At 41.1% G+C, this 25537-nt stretch overlaps 1 protein-coding gene across 1 annotated transcript in view; it reads left to right on the top strand.

Moving 5' to 3' along the window:
• PKD1L3 (polycystin 1 like 3, transient receptor potential channel interacting) overlaps window positions 1-25537 on the top strand; it is a 59405-nt gene that overhangs the window by 26109 nt on the left and 7759 nt on the right. Inside the window, exons 21-37 of the mRNA XM_087971780.1 lie at window positions 1002-1227; window positions 1946-2139; window positions 3929-4159; window positions 5122-5223; window positions 7507-7685; window positions 8823-8969; window positions 9189-9388; window positions 10389-10609; window positions 12209-12425; window positions 14217-14445; window positions 15686-15917; window positions 16616-16712; window positions 19393-19533; window positions 20150-20335; window positions 21575-21902; window positions 22245-22378; window positions 25251-25378. Coding sequence (XP_087827906.1) covers window positions 1002-1227; window positions 1946-2139; window positions 3929-4159; window positions 5122-5223; window positions 7507-7685; window positions 8823-8969; window positions 9189-9388; window positions 10389-10609; window positions 12209-12425; window positions 14217-14445; window positions 15686-15917; window positions 16616-16712; window positions 19393-19533; window positions 20150-20335; window positions 21575-21902; window positions 22245-22378; window positions 25251-25378 — 3192 coding nt within the window. The remainder of the gene's footprint in view (window positions 1-1001; window positions 1228-1945; window positions 2140-3928; window positions 4160-5121; window positions 5224-7506; window positions 7686-8822; window positions 8970-9188; window positions 9389-10388; window positions 10610-12208; window positions 12426-14216; window positions 14446-15685; window positions 15918-16615; window positions 16713-19392; window positions 19534-20149; window positions 20336-21574; window positions 21903-22244; window positions 22379-25250; window positions 25379-25537) is intronic.

Here is a 25537-nt window from a genome sequence, read left to right as displayed (position 1 = left end):
CAGTCGAAAACAGAGTCTCAATCAGGGATGGAATTCTACCAGTTCGCACCTATTCGCTAGAACTGGTTGTTAACATTCTAAGCAGTTCGGAGAATCAGTTGTTAGAAGAAATTACTGGCCTAATCCTGTAAGGAAGGCAGGAAGGAAACATTCTGGTGTTGCTTACAGAAACTGCCTCTCTGTTAACCCTTATTACATTCTTGGCAGGATTAGACTTCCTGTCTTAGGAACGTCTCTGGAGTTTTTTTCCCCCTCCTTTGCTGGTGCTTTGCTTGTGTGGAGTGACCATTCAAAGTTACAATGGCACTGAAAAAAGTGACTTATGACCATTTTTCACGCTTACGACTGTTGCAGCATCCCCACAGTAATGAGAGGCAAGGCCTTGATGTGAGTGATATTGAGTTGGCCACGCCTAGCCACAACCATGTCCACCAGTCACATGACCACCAAGCACAACCACAAAGACGGCCCCAGAACCGGCTGTTAAAAAATTTGAATCCTACCCCTGGTCTCAATGATCTGGCCATACTCACCTTGGCCATGCCCTCTCCCTGGCCCTCTGAGGTCAAACATAACCTGATGCGGCCCTCAATGAAATTGAGTTTGATAACCTTGCCTTAGGGGGTTTGCTGAAGACAAATTTGTCCTGTGTCCTGATGGTTTTGTTTTTTCTTCTTCTACATTTGTAGTCCCTCTATTAAACTGGTAATACCAGAGTTGAGGAAGATCAGAATGGAAAATACTAAATATTCTACTAGCATTCTATATCTCTCCGTTTTCTTTCAAGTTATTCACTCTCTCCTCCCATCTTCAATATTTAGGAGACAGAAACACCTTCTCTATTTATCCCATCATCCTTAAGTTTGTAAAAAGTTGGCGTAAATCACAGAGCAAGACTATAGTTAGCGCTATCCTTTCACGTGTAAATGCTTATGATTTATTTTTAAGGCTCTCAAGGTATCAATAGATCTCCAGAGCTAATTGGTTAACTTTAACCATAGATAAGGTTACCCAGGAGCCCTGCGACTCAAGAAGACAAGAATATATTGAACCTGGGAAATTTCACAGCTGTCCAAGTCAACGTGACTTCAGCAGACTCGTCTCTGGTGATTTACCTGGAGATGGATCAAAATATTCCACTTATCCTTTATTTGGGATATGATTATCTTCCCAACGAGACTGATCATGAACTGATGGCACATCTTCCTCACCACACAAATACCAGAGGTAAAATAAAATACTCTTACACATTTTTAAAGCTCAGTCAATCATGTTTTGTTGAGTAAGCCGTAATGATTACCCATAATGGCTTGGATCAGACCTAAAACTCCATCTTTAACAACATTATGACATCATTTGGTGGTCCTCAGCATGGGGTTTGAGTTTGACGATGTCATTGTGTACTTTGAATCCACCTGTCTTCCTAACCTGCCTATTGTTTTCGTGATTAATTAAAAATAGAAAATTAGCATTCTGAAAATAAAATAGTTAACTTTCAGTGTTTTATTTTTGTTTGGAAATTCCTTTTTGAAGTGAGGCAAAAACATTTGTTTTTGCCCAATATTTTTTGTATAAATACACAAGAGACTTCAAAAACAATTCTGCATGTTCTAAGACTGGTTTCCTAATCAGATAACACTCTGGCTGAAATTGATCTGCATTTATAAACTGGTGACTGTATTTATTCATGGTTTAAATCCCAGATTTATTCAACTATTTATCTGATCTCTACATGGCTTTATCTGATTTTGATGAAGTCAACTCAAATTTGATCCCTCTAGAATTCAAAAACGGGTAAATGATTTTGTAATGAGTGTCAATTATTTTGTAACTGTTGTGCGGCCATAATGATATTTAATGTAGAACCTGAATTTGTGGGGGGAAAAAAACAGCTAACAAATACTTACTGTTGTTGTTTTTTGTTGGTTTGTTTTTTGCAACTCAGATGAGGTATATTCCTGGGTACTTCACTCGGAAGATCTGATATTTGGAGAAGGAATGTATTATTTTGTAGTGAGACCAGACACAGAACTAGACCTCCTTGCTTCCAATGAAATGAATATCTCCATCACTTGCTTTGTGTCCCAATGTGTATTCTGGGATGAGCACCAAAAGAGTTGGAATAGCTATGGATGCCGCGTAAGTAGAGAGAAGTAGAAATATTGGAATACTTAATGGAGATTTATTGCTGGGCAACATTTTTCTCTGATGTAAAACCTTTTAGATATACTGGGACTGCAAGTTTTGAATATTGGGAGTTATATTACTAACATTTCTGGAGAATGCAGGCTATGGACAGCTATTTTATTTTAAGACTTAGTTTCCTCTCAGTCAAAAGTAAATAACCTGATTTTAAATGCAGATGTTATTGAAACTAGGACTAAATGGGAAGTGTTTCTTTTGCCTAAAAGAGAAACAGGTGTAGTCCTTTATTGTCAGACACAAAGAATCAGGGCCATAAGTTAAATTGTAGCTCAGAAAGATTTATTGCTCTAAATACAAAAATCTGGTCAACAAATGGTCAACACTACATTGGTGCTAGATAAGGGCCAACTGAATTCAAGGAGGGCTGTACTTGAGTCTCCTGTGGGCAATGCAAGGATTCTAAACTGATGACGCCTTTTGTTCCACCCTCCAGGTCTGCCTGCTTTCTATAATAGAAAGTCAAAGCAAGAAAATAATTAGTGTTTCTCCACCTAATGACACTTTCCCTGAATAATAAGCAATTTATTATGGCTTCATCTCCTGCTCCTTATCTCAATTACTGATATTGGAATGTCTCTGAGTTTCTTTTCCCCCCAGTAGCCCTGCTTCTAAACAAGGCCTTCAAGTCACAATGTTCCAAAATCTCCATACACACAACTCAGTCCCACTACACTGTTTTTTTCACACTTTCACAAGACATTCCAAGCTTTTTCTCCCGATCTTTTTTCATGTCCCAGCTTGGAATCTCTAAATGTGACAGGCTGGGACCTTGCTCCATTCCATTCCACATAAAACATATCTTGCAGCATCTGAAATACCCTTTCTTCTCTGCTTTTCCTTTCTATTTTTATATTCCATATCTATGGCATGTATGTGCCCCTTTACAGAGGCATTCTTAGCATCTTCTGCTTTTCTGCTCATGTGTTTTTTGTTTTGTTTTGCGCTGAACTATCAGCCTTCCCTAAAAACAATCCATGACCCTGGCCCAGATCCAACCCTTTTCTTCCATTGGGCACTTCACCTACTAAACTGTTGTGGTTCACCGGCAGCAGGTGCGGACGGCTGAGGTCTCGGAGAGCGAGAACTCAGACGAGGGGCCTGGGTGTGATGTAGGGATGAGGCCAGGACCATCAGGGAGTGGAAGGCTGCCTTCGGAGATTGTGGAGGGTGGCAGCAGCGATGGAGAGGTTCCCGAGAAGCCCGTGCCCAGGGCACATGCGCAGGGCTGCTTGAAGGAAAGAGCAGCTGCAGCAGCACAAGAGACTTGGGAATAAGGCTGCAAGGTAATGGCCCCTCCCTGAGGAGATAAAAGCCAGCTGAGAAACCCAATTCTTTGCAGAAAGCATAGAAGTTTTACACTCGAGCCTGGTGGACATTCAGAATATCTTGGTTGGTGTTCGGAGACTCTTTGTGTTGGAATTATTGCTTAGTAACTTTATATGGTGTTCTTGGCAGCCTTGCAAAACGTTGGCAAGGCTCTTTCTTATCGGAGCTAATTGGTTTGAAGTAGCCTTTTACCCATGAAGGAACAGGATTCGTTAAGAAACATTAAAAGGTTGTGCTGTTACCTTTGTCTCTGTTTGCTTCCTTGGAACCAGGTTTGGGTCAGAACCACACACTGACAGATGTGGAAACAAAGGCCCCAAACATCTGTGTGAAGTCTGTGACTGTACAGATGAAACAGAGATAGACATCAAAATGACACCTCTTCTTTGGCTTCTAGGTTGGTCCCAAATCTACTCCTGGGGATACGCAGTGTCTCTGTAACCACCTGACCTTCTTTGGTAGCTCTTTCTTTGTCATGCCAAACAGCATTGATGTCAGCAAAACTGTGGAGCTGTTTGCCACTTTTGTGGACAACCCTATTGTGGTGACGACAGTAGGCTGCATCTTCCTCGTCTACCTTCTGGTTCTGATCTGGGCCAGAAGAAAAGACATCCAAGATGATGCCAAAGTAAGTTTTATTTATTTATTTGATTTGCCAATTGTTTACAAGATAATAAGTATAAGTGTATACATAGTTGTGTATACATGAAATGGGTACATATAAGAAAAATAAAAGAATAAGAGAAACAATAGGACAGGGACGGTAGGCACGTTGGTGCGCTTATGCACGCCCCTACAGACCTCTTAGGAAAGGGGTGAGGTCAATAGTAGACAGTCTAAGGTTAAAGTTTTTGGGGTTTGGGGAAGAGACTACAGAGTCGGGTAGAGTATTCCAGACATTGACCACTCTATTGCTGAAGTCGTATTTCCTGCAATCAAGTTTGGTGCGGTTAACTTTGAGTTTGTATCTATTGTGTGCTCTTGTGTTGTTATGGTTGAAGCTGAAGTATTCATTGACAGGTAGGACATTGCAATGTATGATTTTATATACCATGCTTAAGTCAGACCGAAGACGGCGTAATTCAAGGTTTTCTAGTTCTAGAATTTCAAGTCTGGTGGCATAAGGTATTCTACAACGAGTAGAAGAGTGGAGAACTCTTCTTGTGAAATATTTTCACAAAGTAAGTTGCACATGGTTTCTGCCTGGCTTTTATTTCTTTTGCAACGCAAAGAGTTTTATTTTGCTTGTAAAGAGAGGCTGAGCTTCTTACGGGACCTGCAAGATGGGTTCTGTGGTTTATTTACCATTCATGAAAACTATGGAGATTCTCAGTCATCCAGGTAATCATGGTTGTCCCAAAGGTGCTTTTTCAAGAGGCAGCTTGAACTTCCTGTTGTTTTTTTTCTTTTGAAGACGTTTCGCTTCCCATCCAAGAAGCCATCGTGGAAGATTGTCCCGTTTTCAATTCTGTAGATCTTGAACAGTGTACAGTTTTTAAACCTGCCGGCACCGATCTAGCAAGGAATCTTTCCTTGTTTATTGACATATTTCTATTCCTCATCTCCTGAAGTTGCATTACTTCTCTCTAGGTGAAGATAACCCTCCTAGAAGACAATGATCCTTTTGCTCAATATCGTTATCTAGTGACGGTTTATACTGGACATCGCCGAGGTGCAGCTACGACCTCTAAGGTAGCAGTGGTTTTATGCAGACCCCGGTGTCCCCATGTATCATCTCTCCTGCGGGAGCTGCATTGGTTGCCAATTTGCTTCTGGGTGCAATTCAAGGTGCAATTCAAGGTTGTCTCCTTTAAAGCCCTTCATGCCTTGGGACTGGGTTATCTGAGGGACTGCCTCTTGCCAGTCACATCTACCCGACCCATTAGATCAGGGAGGCAGGGAACGTTGCAGGTCCCATCCCCAAGAGAGATACACCTGGTGGGACCCAGAAGAAGGGCCTTCTCCATTGTGGCTCCCTCTCTCTGGAACATCAGTCCCCCAGAGATTGGAATGGTCCCCTCTCTAATACTCTTTTGGAAGGCACAGAAGATCTGGTTCTGCCAGCGGGCCCGAGGAACCCAGAGTGGGATGGAGGCCATTGAATAGTTCGTGTGATCTCTCATCAGGGTGTGGAGTTGGGGGGTGTAATTTTGTTATATTGTACTATATTAATTTATTTGATTCTTTTGGTAGTTTTTATTATTTTAAATATGGTTTTTATATTCGGTAAGTCACCTCGAGTCGCCATGGGCAAATAGGTGGAAATATAAAATAAATGAATAAATGAATAAACAAATAAATGAATGAACGAATGAATGAATGAACGAACGAACGAATGAACAAACGAATGAACAAACGAACGAACGAATGAACGAATGAACGAATGAATGAATGAATGAACGAATGAACCAATAAACAAACAAACGAACGAACGAATGAACGAATGAACGAACGAACGAATGAACGAATGAACGAATGAACGAATGACAAATGGAGTCCCTCATCTTGTGGCTTAAAAGAGCCACAGCACTTATTTTATCCTGAGTCTAAATAAGTGCCGAAGAGAATGTTCTCCTAAATCACCAAAGCCATAGACTGCTGGAGGACGTCTTTCTGATGGGAATAGGTGACAAAACTAAGACTTCCTTTCCTCCTCATTGCATTCCCCACTCAGCATGGCATGCGCACGGCCCAATCTTTAATTAATAAAAATAAAAATGATAACTATCTGCATAGTATACTCTTCTTTGATCCTCAGACACTCATGCCTTGGTATTTGCTAGAAGAAAGACAGACGGGAAGTAGTGATAGACAAATAGGAGCCCTGCATATAGCACAAGTAGTCCTCAATTTGTTTAGTGACCGTTCAAAGTTACAACGGGATGGAAAAAAGTTACTTATGAACGTTTTTCACACTTTTGACTGTGGCAGCATCCCCCATTGTTACAGGATCAAAGTTTGGGCACCTGACAACTGGCATGTACAGATCGTTCTCGACATAAAGCAGTTCATGTAGTGACTGTTCAAATTTACAATGGCACTGAAGAAAAGTGACTTATGACCACTTTTCACACTTATGACCTTTGCAGAAATAGAATAGACTAGAATAAAATAGAAAAGAATTAGAAAAGAATTAGAATAGAATGGAATGGAATGGAATGGAATGGAATAGAATAGAATAGAATAGAATAGAATAGAATAGAATAGAATAGAATAGAATAGAATAGAATAGAATAGAATAGAATTCTTTATTGGCCAAGTGTGATTGGACACACAAGGAATTTGTCTTGGTGCAAATGCTCTCAGTGTACATCAAAGAAAAGATACATTTGTCAACAGTCAAGAATCATCAGGTCCAACACTTAATGATAGTCATGGAGTACAATAAGCAATCAAATCATACTAAGAAACGGTCAATATAAATCATAAGGATACAAGCGACAAAGTTACAGTCATACAGTCACAAGTGGGAGGGGATGGGTGATAAGGAGTGATGAGAAGATTAATAGTAATAGTAATGCAGACTTTGTAATAGTTGAACAGTGTTGAGGGAATTATTTGTTTAGCAGAGGGATGGCGTTCAGGAATAAACTGTCCTTGTGTCTAGTTGTTCTGATGTGCAGAGCCCTATAGCTCTATAGGTTGTAGCATTCCCATGGTCATGTGATCAAAATTCAGATGCAACTGGTTCATAGTTATGACCGTTGCTGTGTCCGAAGGTCCTGTGATCCCCCTTTGCAAGCAAAATCAACGGGGAAGCCAGATTCACTTAAAAACCATGTTATCTGACATATCAACTGCAGTGATTCACTTAACAACTGTGGCAAGAAAAGGTCATAAAATGGGGCAAAATCCACTTAACAAATGTCTCCCTTAACAGAAATGTTGGGCTCAAATTGTAAATTGAGGACTACCCATATGCAAATGAAATACATGAGGAAGTGAAGCAATTCTTAAGCATCCTTTCTATTCCAGGTGACTCTCACCTTGTATGGCCAGGAAGGAGAGAGTGAGCCGCATCATTTGATGGACCCCGACACCCCAGTTTTTGAGCGAGGGGGTGTGGATATCTTTCTCTTATGCACCCTCTTTCCTCTTGGGGAACTACAGAGTATCAGACTGTGGCATGACAATTCAGGAACGAGCCCTGCCTGGTATGTAAGAGAGAGAACAGAAGTAAAGATGTCCTTTTATCCTCCTTTTGTAAAGAGGACATCTTCTGAAATAATTCTTTATTGGTTAAGTTAATACTTTACTTTCTGGTTAAGTTTTTTTCCCCATGGTTTTGCATTGAAGTAATGCAAAATTGCTAGGTTGGCAGAAGCTGGGACAAATACAAGTATTTGTCCCAGCTTCTGCCAACCTAGCAGTTCGAAAACATGTAAAAATGCAAGTAGAAAAATAGGGACCCCTTTGGTGGGAAGGGAACAGCGTTCCGTGCGCCTTCAGTGTTTAGTCCTGCCGGCCACATGACCACGGAGATGTCTTCGGGCAGCGCTGGCTCTTCGGCTTTGTAACGGAGATGAGCAGCGCCCCCTAGAGGCAGGAAATGACAAGCATGTATGTGCGAGGGGAACCTTTACCTTTACCTTTAACTTGTAATGATGGGTGTGAGCTGGGCAGCCATACCCATTTAAGAAATAAAGACATGAATAAAGAAATAAAATTGTTCTCTTTCCTGAAGGTTGAAGGAAGGGGTCTTCTATTTTAATTCACGATTCCCACCCACCCCAATTTAAAGGGGCCCTCAAACACATTGGGTTACAATTCTAGCCCTTGTTAGATTAACCTTTATAGATTGGAGACATCCGTGGGAGTGGCAGACCATGACTTCTGAAAGGCGTCCAGTTGAAAAATTAATGTAGTTTGGTGTTGAGAGCGTCCTCAGTGTGAGACATGAAATATTACTGCTTTTTTACTAAGCCAGTCTAAAAATAGCTTGTGTCCAGAACGTGTTGGCCAGTTGCCAATCTACTCCATCAAGAATAAGACTGCAAGGCAGCTTCAAGTGATTTTTTTTTTGTGGGGACCGGGTGAGTAAAAAATGTCCCAGATTTGTAGGCTAGGTTCACCCTTTCTATCAACCTAGCTATTCTATGACTAAGGCGGGGCTAGAATTCACTGTCTCCCAGTTTCTTGTCTGGTGCCTTAATTACTAGACCAAACTGGCTCTCTGTGTTGTGTGGTGTGGAAGCCAGATAACTTTGCCTTGCTAACCATCTAACTATGCCATTGCTTAAAATAATGCATGAACTTCATTGTGTCCTTTCTTTTATATTTTTTATTCAAAGGTATGTGAATCGTGTTCTCGTCCATGATGTGGCCACTGATCAGAAGAGGTATTTTCTTTGTAACTCTTGGCTGGCCATTGACGTTGGAGATTGCGTCCTAGATAAAGTCTTCCCTGTGGCCACTGAACAAGACATGAAGCAGTTCAGGTGTGTATTTTTGTTTGTTTTGGAGAGTGGTGTGTCTAGCACACAGTATATTTTTCTTCCCAACAAAGGCTCAAAAAAATAAAAAGTTTGGTCAAGTTTCCGGAATTCTACTCGTATTTTTAAAAATGGTCTCTAGAGGTAATTAATTGGCAAACAAAAAGCAACAGTCTTTGCTTTGGTTCCTCATAGTCTCATCTTGTCTCTTTCATTTCTCTTCAGCAATCTCTTTTTCATGAAGACCTCCAAAGGTTTCCGTGACAGCCATATCTGGTACTCCATTTTCAACCGTTGTCCACGCAGCTCTTTTACACGAGCCCAGAGAGTGTCTTGTTGCTTCTCGCTTCTTCTGTGCACTATGTTGACCAGCATCATGTTTTGGGGAGTGCCCAAGGATCCAGCAGACCAAAAAATGGATTTAGGTAATAGCATCATGGCTTTATTGCTTTGGAGTACAGTAGGAAGGACAACTAAGAGGAGTTAAGAGGACTATCCAAGTATGAAATCTAGCCACAGAGAACAAATTCTAGATCTGATGCTTTTTGCTTTGAAGTTGGTGGCACTTTGAGAATGTTTTCTTGATTTCTCCCCTTATCAAAAACCATACTGACCTACAGTATGCTAAATGACTGTTATAAAGAAGTTGGAGGAAAACTTACAGAATGCTTAATCTGTATGAAACCTGCTGCATAAATGCTTTGCTGGGACAGATAGAGTAAGAGCTATTGAGTCTGCCATTGGTAGGTGAAACATGTTTTGAGTACTGAATCCTGTTTGTGGTTTGTATTTGGAGATGACCAAGAGGAGTCTGGCATATGAAAAGAAAAAGAGAAATAGAAAAGAACAGGGAATGACAGTTAGGGAAGATGGTGAGATGGATGTTCCCAATTATTATTGGGGGGGGGGGGGAAAGAGAGAAGAGTAGGGGAAGATGGGTTGGGATCATTCATCCTAACTCTTGCACCTTCCAGATAGATTGGAACTACAAATGCCAAATTATCAGGCATTACAGTCAAAGGTCAAGGAAGCTGGTGTCCCAGCGTAGCTATGTATCATCTTCAAAGGAACTTTTGTTAGCCTCAAACATTTGTCAATAGAACCCTTATTTAAAGACTCAAAGCCACACACTTCTGTTGGAACAATACTCTAGTTTTCTTCCAACCATCTACCTGTGTTAATTGTAACTCATATGACTCCTATGCAGCATGGCCAAATGCTTCGTTAATGTCAATATTAGTCATCATCTGGTGCACTTGAATGGGGTTCACTTGGTTTCTTATTGGCATTATTTAAAGTAAGACTCACACATTATGCTAAACCACGGCTTCCAAATCATTAAAACTGGCTTTGCAAAAAAAAAAAAAAATAGATTGACAAAACTGGTCAAGCACATGACTCTTCTTTTTCGCTTGCTCTCACCAGGCAAGATAGAGTTCACGTGGCAAGAAGCGATGATTGGTTTTGAAAGTTCCATCCTGATGTTCCCCATCAACTTGCTCATCGTCCAGATCTTCAGGAATATTCGTTCTCAGTTTAAGAAAGAACAGAAAACAGGGAAAAGTGGGCGTGTATCCCCTGACTTGCCTTCTCTTCCCCAACAATCTCCCTCAAATGTGTCCCTCACCGCTGAGGCTGTGATCAAGGCAAGTGATTGTAGCTATTTATGGCGAGTGAGACAGTTGGTTTGATTCACACAAGATATGCCATCTCAGATAGGAAGCTCAAGTAGCAAATGATGCGTAAGAACAGCCTAAGACAGGGGTCTCCAACCTTGGCAACATTAAGACTTGTGGACTTCAACTCCCAGAATTCTGGGAGTTGAAGTCCACAAGTCTTAATGTTGCCAAGGTTGGAGACCCCTGGCCTAAGACATATTGCTTTCTATGGCAAAACAGAAAATGAGGCTCAGGTGCATCTAAGTACCCAAACCCCAGGAAGGCATCCATCCCACAAGTATCTTTCAAATATATAACTTATATAAATATATATAAATAACTTATAATAAAATAAAACAAGGAGCTGAATGCCCATATGACTTGATTAGAACTTAGACAGTTGTCTTATAGACTTCTGAAAAGTAAGGTAGTGCTATTGAAGAGCAAGACCTCTGTCTGGAAAGCTCTGTTAGTCAGAGCAGACAGTGCTGACCTCTATGGGCACTCAGCCCATAGAGATCTCAGAGATTCCGTAACTCAGATAGTCTACTCTAGGGGAGCATCATGTACCCCTGGTTGCCTATCTGACCCAGTGACACAGTTTCTCAGTGGAAGAGTCTCAGGTAGCTCTTTCTCTGGCATTTTTCAACTTGCATTTCTTCCCATTGGAGGAAAGTAGAATTTGGTGTTGGATGAGGAACTTTGAGACCCAGATTCAAATCCACCCCACTATATAGAAGTTCATTAGGTGACTTTGGGCTAGTTTCTTTCAGCCCAACCTGCCCTTTGGAAATTTTGGGAGAAAAACTGGAAGAGCGCTATATATAGTCTCTTGAGCTTCTGGGGGAAAAAACGGGCTATGCATCTAATACATTAATTTTTAAAAACCAGGAAAAGGCCCTAAATTATTTTCATGAAAATAAGTTTTGCTTTGGTCAGATTAGACCATCTGGGATGGAGAGGCTGTCCATTTCTCCTTAAAAAGGAGACTATTCGTAGCTCAGAGTTGAAATGAAGGCTTCTCAGTGTTCTCTGAGCTTTGTTGTTTTCCTGCAGACGCTTCAGTATTCAAACTCAGTGATATTACCTAGTTGGGTAATGAAACGTCTGCAAAATTGAACAACCAAGTTCAGAGAGCATCAAGGACCCCTCGTTTCTCTTTGTCTTCTCCTGTCTTGTGTGACTCCTTGATCTTCCATTTCCATTCCCGCCAAAATGTGAGGTTCATTTTTGGCCCTCAAAAGTCAGGAAAACTGTGGTTTCAGAAAGATTGGCCTTTTAAAAGCTTGATATATTTTTTTAAAGCCCCTGAATAATTTTAGAAAAAAAGTTGGATTTCTTTTTTCCTCAGGGATTGAATTTTGGAGGGAATTTTGGGATTTTTTTCCCCCCTCCTGTCTGTGTTCCCCAACACAACACTGAAAGATCAAAACTCTCATCCAGAATAGGTCGCCTAATCTTGCTTTAGAAGAAAAACCACAACATGTGGTTTGTTATCGGTGTGGAAGGAACGCAAAGGGCATCCCAGTGATTCTGTCCAATTTCTTTTTTCTTTTTAACTATCATTCTTGTGACCATTTTATCCAGGATATTAGGCGGATTGCCAATTCCCTGTTCAAAACCTTGAAGGCCCCTTTACCTTCCTCGGATCCAGATTTTAGTAAATCGACTGATATCAACAAACTGCTGGCCTTGGTGGAGGACATTATCTGTCAGCAGAACAGGGTGGGAGAGGAATTTTACGATGAGAGCAAAAAGAAAGATGACCCAATTATCATTAGTCTCGGGCTGGTGGATCTAGAAGGTAAGTCATTTGTGGCAGGAGTCCCATAAGTGAAGGAGAGGGTGACCTCAAAACTGAATCTTAATTAGCCAATTAAAATCTCCTTCAGTTGTGGTGGTAATTAAGCTGGTTATTCTTCCCACTTGTCTCACACAGGCAGGTGTGTTTAAATTGGCTGTTAGCACTACCTCCTCTCTCTCTATAAATGAACGTAGATTTTCACAGTTCTGGACCATATTATTACATGTGTTGAATGCAAAATTAAGTTTGTCCCTAAGCACATTTTTATATAAAATTTCAGAACAGTGATACGTTTTTTATAATTCTCAAATAACCTACTTCCTTCCTTCCTCCCTCCCTCCCTTCTCTCCTCTTCCCTCCTTCTCTCATCTGAAATATATATCTACATTATTTCCTTCCTTCCTCCCTCCCTCTCCCCCTTCCTCCTTTCTTTTTCTCCTCTTCTATTCTCTCCTTTTCTCATCTGACATTCATATCTATATTATTTCCTTCCTTCCTTCTCTCCTCTCCTCTCTTGTCTGACATATATATATCTACATTATTTCTTTCCTTCCTTTCTTCTCTCCCTTCTCTCCTCTTCCCTCCTTCTCTCATCTGAAATATATATCTACATTATTTCCTTCCTTCCTCCCTCCCTCTCCCCCTCCTCCTTTCTTTTTCTCCTCTTCTATTCTCTCCTTTTCTCATCTGACATTCATATCTATATTATTTCCTTCCTTCCTTCTCTCCTCTCCTCTCTTGTCTGACATATATATATCTACATTATTTCTTTCCTTCCTTCCTTCTCTCCCTTCTCTCCTCTTCCCTCCTTCTCTCATCTGAAATATATATCTACATTATTTCCTTCCTTCCTCCCTCCCTCTCCCCCTTCCTCCTTTCTTTTTCTCCTCTTCTATTCTCTCCTTTTCTCATCTGACATTCATATCTATATTATTTCCTTCCTTCCTTCTCTCCACTCCTCTCTTCTCTTGTCTGACATATATATATCTACATTATTTCCTTCCTTTCTTCCTTCTCTCCTCTCCTCTCGTCTGACATATATATTTACATTTCCTTCCTTCCTTTCTTCCCTCCTCTCCTCTTCCCTCCTTCTCTCGTCTGATATATATTTACATTCCCTTCCTTCATTCCCTCCTCTCCTTCTCTCATCTGTCATATATATTTACATTTCCTTCCTTCCTCTCCTCTCCTTTCCTCTCCTCTCCTCTCCTCACCTTCTCGTCTGACATATATATTTACATTATTTCCTTCCTCTCCTCTCCTCTCCTCTCCTCTCCTCTCCTCTCCTCTCCTCTCCTCACCTTCTCTTGTCTGACATATATATTTACATTATTTCCTTCCGTCCTTCCCTCCTCTCCCTCTCTCATCTGACATATATATTTACATTTATTTCCTTCCTTCCTTCCTTCCTTCCTTCCTTCCTTCCTTCCTTCCTTCCTTCCTTCCTTCCTTTCCTTTCCTTTCCTTTCCTTTCCTTTCCTTCCTTCCTTCCTTCCTTCCTTCCTTCCTTCTCTTGTCTGATATATATTTACATTTCCTTCCTTCCTTCCCTCCTCTCCTTCTCTCATCTGACATAACATTTATTTCCTTCCTTCCTTCCTTCCTTCCTTCCTTCCTTCCTTCCTTCCTTCCTTCCTTCCTTCCTTCCTTCCTTCCTTCCTTTCCTTCCTTCTCTCATCTGACATATATATTTACATTTCCTTCCTTCCTCTCCTCTCTTCTCCTCACCTTCTCTTGTCTGACATATATATTTACATTATTTCCTTCCGTCCTCCGCCTCTTTCCTCCCAGAAAAGAGAAGGACGCCAAGCCCAGAGAGAGGGATGGAGGAAAAGCTGAAGCACCGGGATTACAAGCGTTGCCTCCATGCCCAGCTACAGCACATGGAGCTTGAACTGGAGCTTCTGGGGCCTCAGCGCTTCCAGGACCCGCATAGCTACTCCCAGGCGGTTCGACAAGTGCGACACATGAAGCGCTTTTTGGAAAGTCAGCTCTGCTCCGCCACGCCTGACAGCGAAAGGTAGAAACAGTGCACTTACACCCAGAACTTTAGCACTGCTCCTGTTTCATAGGAAATTGCTTCAAAGAGACAACAAGGCACAGAGAACTTAGCATTCCACATTCACTCCTGGCTTCAATAAATCTTTCTCTTTATCACAGGAAATCAAATTGCTATTAATCTTCACAGGGATTCCGATATAACAATAATTCTTTACTTTTAGGAGTCCAAATTAACTGTCTTTTTACTGAGGGAGTCCAGATTTATCCTTTTACTAGTCTTGGGAATTCGAAGATAGCACCATCTTTTTACTATTCTGTCCCCTATAATTACTGACTGAATGTATAAAGCAGATAGACAACTCCACAAAGCATACAGCATGGTTTAGCAAGTGGAGATGCTGGATGAGGGACAGCTTCCGATCTCCCTGAACAGCCATGGAAACATCCTGGAGGACTTTGAGCCAGTTGCCTCTTCTTAGCTCAGCCTACTCCCAGAGTTTGTTTGTTTGTGTGCTTGTTTGTTTATTTGATTTGAACTGCCGCCTATTCACCATGGTGACTCAAGGCGGCTTTGCAGCATATAAAACCCCAATGTAAAACAATGAAACTTGTAAAATCAAATAAATTAATATAGTAAAATCACCCCCCACCTCCCCCACCCCAGCGACAGCAGATCACCCGAGCCATTTAATGGGCTCCATCCCGCTCTGGGTTCCCCAGGCTCGTTGGCAGAACCAGGTCTTCAACGCCTTCTGGAAGAGAGTCAGAGGGGAGGCCATTGTAATCTCTGGGGGAATGATGTTCCAGAGGGAGGGAGCCACCACAGGGAAGGCCCTTCTTCTGGGTCCCACCAGGTGTATCTCCCTCAAGGATGGGACCTGAAACATTCCCTGCCTCCCCACTCTAATGGGTTGGGTAGATGTGACCGTCAAGAGACGTCCCCTCAGATAGCCTGGTTCTTACTGGATAAATTAAAAAAATAATCCTTGACAACCTAAAGAAAATGTGGGATACATTTCTCAATAATTGGCCCTTTAAGCACCACAGAATGCTACTTCACATCAGACTCATCCATAAGACCCATAGAGAGGAATGGTTGAAGTTCTCATTGTACGATAGTCTTGGTCTTCCTTCCTTCCTTCCGGCTCAGCTCCTTCTCTATTTTTTGTTCCTTCTCTATTTTTTTTTTCACGGTGTGGAATTGATTGATTGCAAGTGGTATCCGGCCCTGGTGCCACCCATGTTCTTTGTTACTCTAGGAACTCACCGACTCCAACCCTTCCTGGAGATAACAAGAAAGAATTGACATCTAAAGGTTTACCTTGGTGGTTCGTATTTGTCGGCTGGTTCTTGGTGGTCCTGACCAGTGGAGTCTCTGGTTTTTTCACCATGCTGTATGGACTGCATTATGGCAAGGATAATTCCATCAAGTGGCTGATTTCCATGGCCATCTCTTTCTTTGAGAGCCTCTTCATCACCCAGCCATTAAAGGTATCTTTTTTGTTATGTATGTCTCCTCTATGAAGTCTCCAACCCTAGTTAGGAAAATGCAGTTTGATTTGAAAGTTGCCTTCAAAGTGCTTTATTGCCACTAAGCTTTCCCTAATCTTGCTTGGCTTCCAAAGATGTGTTTTGAAGTTCGGAACAGGTGGTCATTCAACAAAATGCTGACAAGCACAGGGGAAAGGTGCAAGAAGGTGTGTTTCGATTGGCTATGAAGTGGATAGACCAAAAATGTCATGTTTCTCTATGGAAGACAGAACCTAAACATTTTTAATATAATCCACAATATGAGAAGAAGACAATTGCAATATGGACACAAGGTTGTACTATATGGTTGTCTTCAGGTATCATGCTTGACCTCATGTAACAAAGACATAGCAAATGCATTCTTATAACATGCCAAGCCTGGCTAGTTTCAACTTTGATAATTTTTTTGTGAGTTAGTACATTCTGGACATCCTGACAATTTGATTAATTTATTACTCATTGTACTGGACAAAACAAGAAAAGTGGATTAATTCAGTAACTACAGTAGACTAACTTTCTGTCTTCACTTGGAAAACAAAATGGATGTTGTATTTTTTAAAAATAATTTTCAAAAGGGACTGTAGGATATCAAAAGGTAAGTCTGTGGACGTGGGCACAAACATCTCAGTCAAAGTTGACTATGTACTGTTCTTTTCTAGGTTCTTGGGTTTGCTGCTTTCTTTGCTCTGGTTCTGAAAAAGGTAGAAGAGGAAGATGAGGAGAACGCATCTATTGACGGTCCTTTGTCGGTCACAGGTAATCTATTTAACTCATTGAGACCTGGAGCACAGTATCTGTGTCTTTCCAGGTTGAGCTGAACATACTGTCGTAGGCCCTGCTGAGGGATTACTAGTTTAGTAATATATGGGGAGGTAGTATATACCTGAACAAGGCAAAAAATAAAATCAATTGATAAAAAAAGATGCCAGTAATTAAACCAGAGAATAAAAATGTCTGTTTCACAAAGGAGAAGTTTGCTAGAACAAAAAAAAAAATCTCAAATGACTAACGAAAAACAGCATGGAAGATCCTGCGATATGCTATTGGGATAAGATGCCTCGCAATCTGAATATGATCAGCAAAAGGTCTTCCTTATTCTATCCAACTATATGGTATTTCCATCAAAAGTGGAACACAGAAAATAGTCTATCATTCGGGTTTTTAGTAGTGGCCACTACTACAAGTATAATCTCTGAGCTTTCCTGCATCCAAGCCATGGACAGACAATCAGATTATGTTTCTTATATTTTGCTATTTGTCATACTTTCTGGTGCTCATGGGAACTAAACTCCAAAACATCTGGAGAATAACAGGTGGCTGTCCCCTAAATTGTGTTGCTGTGGTTTTAGAAGTAATTCTTGATGTTTTGAATTATGCCCGCAAGCAGTAGTGGTAAGCGGTTGGGTGGAAAGGATGATTCCATCAGTTTTAGCTTCTGTCATCTCGTTTTTCTAAATTTGTCAAATTTGGTTCCTTCGTTACTCATTCTGCCATTTACAGATTTGGGCTATCACACTGAGACAACGGAAACCGATTTTTTTTAAAATGCACAGAAATATTATAAATTCTTGTGTATGTTTCTCCAAATATTGTACACATCACTTCCATTTGGATTTGTGTAGCTGTACAGTTTTCAACCATTTCTTACCAGAATAAATACTTGCACATGAAATGCATGAATATACACATCTTTGTGCAGACTTTCCCCATGTCCATATTTTGGGGTTAGTGCAAACTTTCACAGAGTGCATGTGAAAAGATAACTGAGTTTGAATAGAAGATCAGTTTACAGCTAGATGAATATAGAATAACTGAGTTGGAAGGGACCTTGGAGGTCTTCTAGTCCAACCCCCTGCCTAGGCAGGAAACCCTACACCACTTCAGACAAATAGTTATCCAATCTCTTATTTAAAAACTTCCAGTGTTGAAGCATTCACAACTTCTGGAGGCAAATTGTTCCACTGATTAATTGTTCTAACAGTCAAGAAATTTCTTCTTAGTTCTAAGTTGCTTTTCTCTTTGTTCAGTTTCTACCCATTGCTTCTTGTCCTGCCCTCAGGTGCTTTGGAGAATAGCTTGACCCCGCTCTTCTTTGTGGCACCCCCTGAGATACTGGAACACTGCTATCATGACACCCTGAAAACATAATAAAGGTCTCTTTCAACCTTAGTACCACAATAATTATTCTAAGAGTGAGGATAAGATTATTCCTTGGGTGAGCACATCCTAAAAATATGATTCCGGAAAGTCTATTTTTCCATGAGAAGTTGGTTTTAAAAAAAACAAAAAACTTTGGTTTTGTTAGAGAATGAGTACATTTCCAACTATTTTGGACATCTGCCAGTTCTCCTAATGTCTTTGAAGAGCAAGTACTGCACCATTTATGCGTCTTTTCTTCCTGATTATCTATTTTTATCTCCTCTTTAAGTTGAATATTTTCTCTCTTCTTATCCCTTTCGATGGCTATGATGAGCACAGGATCATTTGTTTTGCTTGGTATCTATTTTCTTCTTTCATTTTTTGGGTCTGAGTGTTAGGTAAGTCTCATTATTTTGCTTATCTAAACATTTAGCTTTTCTGTTGAGCTTTTGAACGTGAGCTTTTGAGCTCTCTTCTGAACGTGTATTTTAATATTGCTTTCCTTTTCAATAAGAGCATAAAACAAGTTGCATGCAAACTGAATTCAGCATCAAATAAGGGCATCCAAGGAAAGTCTTGGCTTCAAATAGGCAGTCAAGAAGAAGAATAAAAATCGGTGGTTGATTAATATTGTTTCAAATATTAGGTATCCAGGTCAATAACGTATTAATTCAAAAGAATATCTTATACATTCCATTGCATGTACTGTATATTTAAGAATAATCTACATATTTACCTGGAAGTAGTTCCATTCAGTTTAGTAACTGAAAGGAATTCGGTCTTATCTATACATTTATAATTTTGATATACTTTTTGATAAGTTTTGATATGCCACAAAGAAGAGAGGGTCAACTTATTTTCCAAAGTATCAGAAGGCAGAATAAGAAACAATGGATGGAAACTATTCTCAAGGAGAGAAGCAACCTGGAATTAGGGAGAAATTTCCTAAGAGTGAGGACAATTAACCAGCGGAACAACTTGTCTCCAGAAATCATGGGTGCCCCATCACTGGAGGTTTTTTTAAGAAGAGACTGGACAGTCACTTGTCTGAAATAATTGTAAATAATCACTTGTCTGTTTGAGCAGGGAGTTGGACTTGAGCAGGGAGACGAACTTCCATTCTATTCAATGCTATTAAGTGAGATTGCAAAGTTCGCCGCTAAAGAATCGTGTGATTGGATGTCTCTTGGTGTCTACATATGCTATTACATATAGGGCTTCTAAAAATAAACTTCACGGTTCCAACTAGTACATTTTATAACAGTTAATAGTCTGCTTGGGTGTTTTTGTGGGGCAGGTGATCTAACTCCTATCTTTGGGGTGAGCAGAGATAGTGGAAATAACGTCTACCAGCCTCCTCCCGCTACTGACATTGAGAAAATGAAGATGGACCACATCAAGGAGCAGAAAGCCTTTGCCCTGATTCGGGAAATATTGGGTATGTTTTATGCCTGTACTCTGAAAAACTGTTGAAGGAAAGGAAGCTTCAGATTAAAGCCTGGCTTTGTAAGGCTAGCAAGCCTTTGGCCTCTTGTATGTCATCCGCGTCATTTCCCATTTATTTTGAAAATTCGCACCAGGAGCTGTGATTCTTTTCGCTGTTGAACTGTCAGGCACAAGAAATCAGGCACCAAGGTTATTCAAATGAGTGCAAGTTTAATCCATGCTAGCTCTACAAGAATCTGAACGACTGACAGTCAGGTGAAATTGGTGGTAGATAAGAGTCAAAGGAACTCAAAGAGGGCTGGACTTAAATCTATTGTGAGCGTGAAGGGACTCCAAACTGATGACATGCATGACTCCTCCCCTGGGGCTCAATCTGCCCACCTCCTGAACTATCTTTGACATCTGGTTGACCAAGTGTTTGGGGTGTGGGAAGGTGCATGAAAGATTAGGAAGTAAGATTGGTCAGGATCCCTGATTTGAATGCGTTAGCAAGCCTTAGGCAACAGAATCAACCTGCACCATGATAAAAATCATGCAACGGTTCTCCCAGCATCAGTCTGGGACTCGGGAATATAACTTGTTTTCTATGTTTGGCATCTTTTCTTCAGCCTACTTGGGATTCTTATGGATGTTGCTCTTGGTTGCCTACGGACAGCGTGATCCAAACTCCTATTATCTCAACAAACATATTGAGAACAGTTTCACAGAAGGATTTGAAGAGGTTTTAAGTTATCAGGACTTCTTCAAGTGGGCTAGAACCATCTTAATCAGCAACTTATACGGGCCCTATGAAGGTACGGTGATATAGGGGCCTATGACAGCTGTCTCAAACCAAACTGAATGTAGTATCATTCTCACAGAGTTCTTTGTTAAGAAAATATATTGAGATGCGTGGGCCGGGGTTACAAAACTTCTAATAACTGAATTATTTCTTCGTTTGTTCACTTATATCCTACCTTTATTATTTTTACAAAAAAATCAAAGCAGCAAACATATCCACATCTTCCTCTTCCTATTTTCTCCACAACAGCAACCCTGTGAAATGAAGAGTGATTGGGCCAAAGTCACCCAGCCGGCTTTTATACCCAAGGCAGGACTAGAACTCACCATCACCTAGTTCCTAGCCTGATGCCTTAACCACAGCACCAACCTTTACCCTAATGTACCTTTAAATGGATTTTCTCTCTAACTGACATCATAATATACAGCAAGGAGGCAGGAGGCAGCAAGGGTGTCTTGAATTATTTTGCAGATACTTTTTGTTGGTAGGGTAACTCAGTGTTTATGCTACAGTGTTTATGCTACAGGTCACCAAACTTTTGGGGTGCTGAGCATTATCATTCAATAATGGGGGAAGGAAGGAAAGAAGGGGAGAAGGAAGGAAGGAGCCAAAATACATTTAAATGGCCAAAATGCAATTCAAACTCTAATAACTGAGTTCAATTAATTGTTGTCATGCAACCCAAGCCTTGTGAGATCATCAGACAGATCTCAGAAGATTTTGGGGATTTCAAAATACATAGACGCATACATGGATACCAGTGGTGGTATTCAGCAGGTTCTGACCAGTTCTGCAGAAATTTTGAATTTTTTTTTACGGAGAACCGGCAAATACCACCTCTGACTGGCCCCGCCCCCATCTATTCCCTGTCTCCTGAGTCCCAGCTGATTGGCTGGGTCTTCTTTGGTTGCCCTGCACAGAAGAACGGAGCTGGAAAGCAGGTTAGTGGAGTAGGGAGGGAATAGAGATTTTGCAGTATCCTTTCCCTGTCATGCCCACCAAGCCAAGCCAAGCCCACCAAGCCACGCCCACAGAACTGGTAGTAAAAAAAATATGAATCCCACCACTGATGGATACACAGACACACACCATATTATCTCCACGTACAATTGGAGGAATCACGAACCATGTTTTCAGTCCTTGGTTTGAAGCTAAAGCAGCTGAGAAGAGAGAAAATTACTTTGAAGCTCTGCAAATGCGTACGGGTTGAACGGCATATTCAAACCCTCCTTCCTTTTCAAATCCTCCCCAGGTTTCATCACAGATGGCAACTCCAAACTGGTGGGGAGTGCTCGGGTTCGGCAAGTGAGAGTCAAGGGCGACTCCTGCCCCATTGATCCAAGCTTAGATAGGACAGTCAGAGAGTGCCACGCCGCCTATTCCTTTGACACAGAGGAGATGGGAGATTATGGCGTCAACTGGAACGGCTCTTTCTTGGACAACTCTTCAGAGTTCTATTCGGCTTGGCAATATCAGAGCCAGGCAAGGCTGAGAGGACACCCCATCTGGGGCAAACTGGCTGTTTACAGAGGGGGAGGCTACATCGTTCACCTGGGGATGGATTCCACCAATGCCTCCAGGTAACTTCTGGCTGCTACATGGGTTGGGTTGGCTCTGTGGTTCTTAGGGCAAAGCAGCAATCTGGATTTGAAGAGGAAAGAATGAAGTGGCAGTGAATGTAAATTTAGGGTTCTTTGCTGCTGCCTCTTTGTGGAGGAAATAGAATAGAATAAGTTGGAAGGGACCTTAGAGGTCTTCTAGCCCCCTGGTTAGGCAGGAGACCCTATTACTGGGGTAAGGGTTTGGCTGTGCCTTAGATTGGGCGTGGCCAGTTCTTGCCCCAACTGCTCAAGTCTTAACAAGAGTAAGGTCTCAATGTCATAGGAGCAACTAATTGTTCGTCCATTGATTTATACCACCAGAATTCTCCAATACTTGTTCGATAACACCTGGCTGGATAGCTTTACGAGAGCTTTGTTTGTCGAGTTCACCGTCTACAATGCAAATGTGAACCTGTTCTGCATCGTGAGCCTGATGTTTGAAACCAACGCCTTAGGTAAGAGCTGGAGATGTTAGACCAGAATCTATCTATGATAATTTAGGAGAGCTCCTGGGTGCCTATTATGGCCGGATTGCAACACATACAAACAAACTGATGGAGCTTCACATCGTCTTGTGTTCTGTCTTTAAATTGCTGGCTGAATATAAAGACAGCCAGGCAAACTCTACAAAGGCTTCCATACAAAGTTTCTTTATTGGATCACAAGGCATCCTCAAGGTATAACCCACAGTTATGTTGAGATTCATCTAATGTCCAAATCTTTGCATAGCTGACTTCATAGTGTGAAAATACAGTTATCTTCATCCCATAACAATGGAGCAAAGCAGCACGATGCTGCTGGGGTCCAAGCAAGAATGATGGAAACTCACCCAACCCAACCAAGGGTCAATTCAGTGCCCAATCAGGATTACAGATGTCGCCACATGACATGAACTACATTTCCCAAGATGCATTAACTACATTTCCCGTGAGGCATTCCCTTAAGGGGACAGCTCCCAATTCCCAATTAACTAAATACTGTCTGGACAGCACATCTTGACTTTTTGGACTGTCTCCTGAAGACATTCCTGATTACGCCATTGGAAAGGAGACGAGCAGAATCTGCTGGCTTCTTATCCTCTCCCTACTTGGGGGAAGGCTTAAGGAAAATAAGTGCATTAAGCATACCCTATAGGTAGACAGTGGGAAGGGCAAGAGGCTCAGAAGAGACCCTCCCTAGTTTCTCAGGGGGTTAAGGAGATGGGTGGGTGGGTGGAGAGAATTGTACTTTCAGATGTGCAAAATTGATGGCGGCCTTGTGGGATGTACCAGATAGGAATCACAACCAGATGAGCTAATTCTACTTCATTGTAAAGCTAGATTGACAGAATCTTGCAAGATGGAAAGTACAATTTTCTCCCCCATCTCCTTTATAGCCCAAGAAATTAGGAGGGTCTCTTCTAGATTGGGTTAATCTTTTACCTGACCTTTCCCTTGGTAGTATCCCTTGCCCAGTCTCCCAAGATCTTTCCCTTTTTCCATTACTGATGTCTTACTTCCTTCAAGGGTCTTCCTTGGATTTTGAGGCTAGGTCTATGCAACGCTGTGGATTCTTTCTCCAAAGCATGCAGAATGCTAATGCAATCTATGCTCCTTTTTCTTCTCCTTGTGTGATGCAAAGAGCTTCCTGGCAGTTGTCCGTGCTACCAATAAAGGAGTATATTTGTAGCTGAGGGTTGAAATGAGAGGGCTTTGGTGCTCTCTTGGTTGTTCTTGAAAACAACGAAGCTCAGAGAGCCCTGAGAACCAGGGACCCCTCATTGTCCATGCTTTTAGTCCAGCAAATATAGAATAGAATAGAATAGAATAGAATAGAATAGAATAGAATAGAATAGAATAGAATAGAATAGAATAGAATAATAGAGCTAGAAGGGACCGTGGAGGTCTTCTAGTCCAACCTCCTGCCTAGGCAGAAAACCCTATATCATTTCAGACAAATGGTTATCTAATCTCTTCTTAAAAACTTCCAGTATTGGAGCATCCACAACTTCTGGAGGCAAATTGTTCCACTGATTAATTGTTCTAACTGTCAGAAAATTTCTCCTTAGTTCTAGGTTGCTTCCGTCCGTGATTAGTTTCCACCCATTGCTTCTTGTCCTTCTCAAGATGAAACATGCATATAAGTGTAATTATGCATTGGTCTATGTAGGTTTATCTGTCCTGTTGATTTAATTACACTTATACTATGCATGACTTGAGCTGCCCTGCTCTAGAACTATTGTCTGCAGGTGGCATAACACACAAATCCACTGAAATAAGACTGCAGTTGAATGCAATCTGGATGCAGGAAAAGGCTTTGTCCACGTGAGCGTTGCTGTTAAAGAGGCCAGAGTCTGCCATTGATCTCTGCTTTTGCATGACAAGACGACTTGCAGGTTCAATGAAATAGTTTCCAACTCTAGCAAAACCGTAGAATAAGTCAAGGCTAAAGGAATGGTGTACATTCATGCCACTTGCATGCTTTCATACTGAGCATCCAAATCAACCTCGTGCAGAAACGGAATGATCTGGATACCAATTTTTATTTTCTATCACTTCAGCTCAGTGTGAGTTCTCACATCCCTGATTTTAATCCCTCAAGAAATAAACATTTTTTATATAGCTGCTTAAGGCAGCTGGGGAATTCCCTCTGAGTTGTCATCACTGTGTCATGTCATCACACCTTTAAAAAATGCTGCAATTTCAGGGGAGCTAAAGAAAGAGCTATCTAAAGGATATCTGATAATTAGATATCTAAAGGATATCTGAGAATTGTTTTTGTTTGTTTTGGCCAAATTTCCACCCTAAAGGTCAAAACTACAATGGGAGCAAGCAAGGGAGGCCTCTTGGAATAATATTTTCAGTAACCATGAGTGCTTTTGATGAAGATGTCTAGTTCTTTGAAGTAACAAGCAAGAATGTGACATTCAGATAAGAACTGGTTCAAACTGGCCAGAGACCAGAATTTCCCCCCAAAGCTGAAAACCTGAAAACTCATTCTAATATGAGAACCACACCTAGTGAATATGCAATTGGGCATTAACAAGATCAAGCTAAGGTGGTGGGAGAATATGAAATATTACATAGTACATTCTAGAGCTACTGAGCATGCTTACTAGATGACAGATGAGTCAATTGATGCTTACCAATGAAAGAACACATTTCAAACACAGTAAGTTTGAACTGCATATAAAGTGATTCCCAATCCTTATAAGGAGCTTCTCACCTTGTATCTATGGGATATGTTTATGCATAAATAAAGAAATATTAATCCAGCTTTCCAGCTCTTGCCGTTGTTTACAGATAACAAATATTTATGTACAACTAACTCCTGCTTTGATTTTTTTAGGAGCTTTCTTTCCACGGGCAGAATTGCAAAGTATACGCCTTTATCCATACACCGATGGTCTGCATATCTTTGTTGTTGCAGCAGAAATAATTTATTTCCTCTTTGTTATATACTACATGGTGGAGCAGGTAAGAAGAACTTTGCTGGGTTGAATAGGCAGCCTGCAAATTGTTTTATTACCAAACTGGCCAGTTCTAGATTCTGGGTGTCTGGTCTATAGAGAGGAAAGCTAATGGGCATAAACTAATTTCCAAAAAAGTTATTAAAAAATTCAAGCAGAGATACAA

Source organism: Notechis scutatus, chromosome 9, assembly GCF_049901735.1.
Source record: "Notechis scutatus isolate UNSWTSFEM ecotype Mainland chromosome 9, rNotScu1.2, whole genome shotgun sequence".
In the NCBI taxonomy this organism is placed as follows: Eukaryota; Metazoa; Chordata; class Lepidosauria; order Squamata; family Elapidae; genus Notechis; species Notechis scutatus.
This window is presented reverse-complemented; position numbering and strand designations above follow the sequence as displayed.